Source organism: Cynoglossus semilaevis, chromosome 14, assembly GCF_000523025.1.
Source record: "Cynoglossus semilaevis isolate Cse_v1.0 chromosome 14, Cse_v1.0, whole genome shotgun sequence".
In the NCBI taxonomy this organism is placed as follows: Eukaryota; Metazoa; Chordata; class Actinopteri; order Pleuronectiformes; family Cynoglossidae; genus Cynoglossus; species Cynoglossus semilaevis.
In genome coordinates, this window is record NC_024320.1 from 12,955,553 (window position 1) to 12,959,759 (window position 4,207).

Below are 4,207 nucleotides of genomic sequence, written 5' to 3' on the forward strand. Positions count from 1 at the left end.
AAAAATTTTGCCCCCCCCCCCCCCCCCCCCCCCCCCCCCCCTTCCCCCCCCCCCCCCCCCACACACCCACACACCCACGCTAACAGCCTCTCACATCATGTGCAAATATCCGCTCTCTGGCTCGCTGGTACTCCTCCTCCCGCTCCTCCATTGATTTACTCCTCTTGTCAGCTTTCAAACGCATCCGATTCTGCAGAGCACGTGCACACACACACACGCAAAAGAACACACGCACACACACACACACACCTATAAGCAGCAGCCATGTACAGGACGCCAGATTGTCCCACTCTTACCAATATGTCAGAAATGAAAAGTGACAGCTTGGTGAGAAGAAGAACAGAAACACCCACCGTGCCATCATCTCGATCAAAGCTGGAGTTGTCACGTTTTAGAATGTAGAGTTTCTGGAAATCGTCCGTCCTGTCATCTTTGATGTGCTCCGAGAATTTCTGATCGGGTCTACGGGTAAACGAAGGAGGGGGTGGGGTAGATATTCACAGATTTAGATGTTGACAGCGACAGATGTTGTATGAAGAGAAGGGCAGAAAACTCATCCAACAAACGATTTCTGAGGAATGTTTGACATTAATTAAGAGGGATGTGGACAGTGTGGACATCCTCAAACCAACACCATCATCTGAGGGTCCTAAAAGCTGAGAGATAACTTGGTCATGCACCTGCAAATACAGGACAGCATCTTGGGGATGTATCAGAAATAAAAACTATTCAAGCAGATTTGTACTTTCTGGTTGAAAAGTGACTAAAGGACAAAGACAGGACAGGTTTAAAGCCCTGTCTTGTAATAAATCAGAAATCTGTGCACTAAAATACAGGAATAAGGTTAGGCTATATCTTTATGTTCTTTATCCGTTAGTGCCTTAGATGCATCTTTTTCTATAACATTTTGGCTGACCAGTATCCCTAGTCATTTTAAAAAATAAAACCACTGAACGATTAATGAATGAATTTATATTTCTCAACCAAATGTAATGTATGGCTGTGTTTAGAAGTTTTGGTGAATTCCTTTGTTACTAAATTACTGTCTGTTGACATTGACTGTGGAATACTAGGTGACAGAAGACAAATAATAGGAACATTTGTCTTGGTTCCCGATAACCTTCCTGTTTACACATAAATTAGTTTCTTTCTTCTCCACCCCATGGTTGACATCATCTGTGCCTGCCGTGAGGACACATGCAACAAAGTCAATGTCCACAGCACAGTTGCTGTGGGAAATATCCTCACACACCGAAGGCACACTTACATTCTGGTGTTGATGGTTTTGTTGATCACCACCGACTTCCCACTGGAGTCCACGTTGTGTTCCATACCAAAATAGGCAGCCACCCGATGGAGCAGCATCCTGTGGTACGCCGTCATGGGTGGAAACTTCCTCTTCTGAGTCCTGACGATGGAAAATAAAACTTTGACCTCATCTGTGATCCAGATGTACAGTTCAAGGAACAAACAGCCAGCAATACATTGAGAAAATGTTAAAAAAAACTTTCATCTCATTTGCATATAGACGAATACAGCTTACCCGTTACTGCTGATGAACTCCAGAAGGTCCTGTTCCAGTTTCAGAAGCATGATTCGATCCCTGGAAAATTATAAAAATAATTAAAAATCCATAGTAAGGAGAATTAACCGTGTTCTAAATGTAACACGATTGATGTAAATGTGCAGTAGTCGCATTGAACATGTTGACTGCTCTGAGCAAAGAGTATTGATAAAATATCCTGGGCCTAAAGAAATTTAGCCCAACCCCAAAAAAGAAAAAGCCAAAAGTTTTATTATGGACTATGCAATAACAAAAAAAGCTAGAAAAAAAAAATCACAGCATAACAAGAAATTATTCAAAAATCTTACCAAGATTTGTTTAAATTACCCTGTAAATTGTGTGTATGTGTAGCTGTTGTGGTGTGTACCTGGGGTTGTTCTTTAGGGTGTTCACTAGGAACTGGTGCAGATCTATTCCAGTGGAATCAGTGTAGTCTTGACTAGAGTCTGAAAGAAGGAAAAACAAGTCATGTGACTTCTTGTAGAGCTGAGTATTTACACCCTGTTAATGACAAAAGTAATGTGGATGCTGAGAGAAGAACGTTAGCGAGACGCTGCGGCTGACTTGACCTCTGTGGCTGTTCAAGTTCTATAAACGGCCTCAGAAGTTTTGCTCCACAGAGGGATGGCAGACACCTTACAAAGCCTGAGGGATTTTGGGTAATTGCTTCACACCTTCAGCTTTGACGCAATTAAGTGAATCATGCCAATTATCAGGCAGTAATGAGATATCATTTAAAAAGGAGGAGGAGGAAGAAAAAAGGCTCCTGGTCAAAGTGGAGAAAAAGCTAACGTGTGGTTCTGGATGTTGTTGATGAAGAGCTGAAGCCTATCATTATTACAGGCCTGTAATTTATCTGAGTGACAAGAAGTGGCCTATAATTATCACTAAAGCATTTGGATTCATTTCAACATCAACCAAGCAAAAAGGCTGCCACTAGGGGCAGACTTTACACAGCACAACTTAGCCATCTGAAAAATTCTAAAAATCCTTAATCAGGGTGAATTTGCAACATTTACCATAAATACATGGTAATATTTGACATTAGTGGTATAATAATGGTGTTATTCTCACTAGCATACCAACATACAGTATTAGTCATTTATAAAGAGGTGCCCAAGGGAGAAGTTTTATTGTTCCAATTATTTGATACTGTAAACTAAATTTGATACTTTTTAATTTTTATGATTAGAAATGTACATTATATTTCAGATTCTGTTGTATTTAGGTTATTTTATTATGGTTATTATTAAAATATTTATTAATTAGTAGGAATATATATAACATGCTTTAACATTTCACATCATGAATATATACTGTATATTCATACAAAGGTGGATAAAATAATGTATTAAAGTGGTGTTGATCTCATTTTGATCACATATTTCTGCACTTCTGTCAGGGAGGAAGTAATGTTTTTAAATGAGGCTCCAGGTGTTTGCGATTCAAACTCAAATCTCAAGTTTTAATGGAAATATTTCCCACCCTGTCACGTACATCAATCTCATCAGCACTTCATGAAATAAATACATTTAAAATCTAGCAGCAGCAGCTGGATCAGGGACATTCAAATAAAGAAAAGTCGGATAAAATTACCATGAAAAAAAGAGGATTTATAAATGCAAAACTGACCTTGAAATATTTAAATCAGCTCTTCAAACTGTCTGAGGTTTGAATGTAAAATATATATATACTGTAATGAGACTTATCTAAACCTAAGTGTAAAAAGACTGACAAGCCATATTTCAAAATCAGAAAGAAATAATATTAGATTTATACAAAACAAACACTACAACAAATGAAATACCTCTCTGCATTGTAGAATTTAACACAAAAATATCTTAAGATTAGCTTAAAGAGCCAGCCTCACCTATCTGAAAAAAAACCAGGCAAACAATATGTGCCTGAATGAACAAAAAAAAAAAATATTTTTCCAAATTGTGGAATTGTGGAAAATCAATATTCAATTATAATCCATAAGCTACTTTATTATTAAAATCACTGATGTTAACTACAAAAGTGTTTCAGACAATTCTGTTTCTCTCACCTCTGGAGAGGCGTTTCTTTAGCGTTTTCTCAGGTTTGTCACTGGCTTCCTCCTCTCGATCTTGTGCTGCTTGATCTTCCTTCTCAATTGGCTGGAGGTGGAATGCATCCTATTTGGTACAGAAAAAAAGAAATTATATATATATATATATATGTATATATATATATATATATAATGACGACAAGCCTTGTAATGTTGATGTGACTGAACAAACATTGAAGGTCAATCATTCTGGACCAAGGGACCATAGATGGTTTCTATTCCTGGTGATAACGTGCCTCTATCCAATAACTCCAAATCACTATGGCAGCTAATCTGCGAGATTAGTTAGTGTTTTATAAAGGCAGTTGAATAATACATGAAGCTGAGCCCGGATTCAAACACTGCAGCGTCACATCAGTGTCCTTTCACTCAGACTGAACAGAATATTTGGTAAAATACTGACCAAAAGCCAGCTTCTCATCTACACAGGCACACACACACACACACACACACACACACACACACACACACAGTACATGATGCAGAAAAGATGCAAAAACACTAACCATCTCCCAAACCAGTTAAAGCTTACACACATACAGTGATGTAGAGCT

At 38.3% G+C, this 4,207-nt stretch overlaps 1 protein-coding gene across 10 annotated transcripts in view; it reads right to left on the reverse strand.

Moving 5' to 3' along the window:
• Positions 1-4,207, reverse strand: part of LOC103389685 (R3H domain-containing protein 1) — a 40,757-nt gene that overhangs the window by 16,376 nt on the left and 20,174 nt on the right. For all 10 annotated transcript variants that reach the window (XM_025062829.1, XM_008325207.3, XM_025062831.1 and 7 more), the window contains 6 exons: positions 3,612-3,720; positions 1,932-2,010; positions 1,544-1,603; positions 1,268-1,408; positions 354-462; positions 95-190 (listed from right to left, as the gene is read on the reverse strand). In XM_025062829.1, the coding sequence (XP_024918597.1) occupies positions 95-190; positions 354-462; positions 1,268-1,408; positions 1,544-1,603; positions 1,932-2,010; positions 3,612-3,720 (594 nt within the window). The remainder of the gene's footprint in view (positions 1-94; positions 191-353; positions 463-1,267; positions 1,409-1,543; positions 1,604-1,931; positions 2,011-3,611; positions 3,721-4,207) is intronic.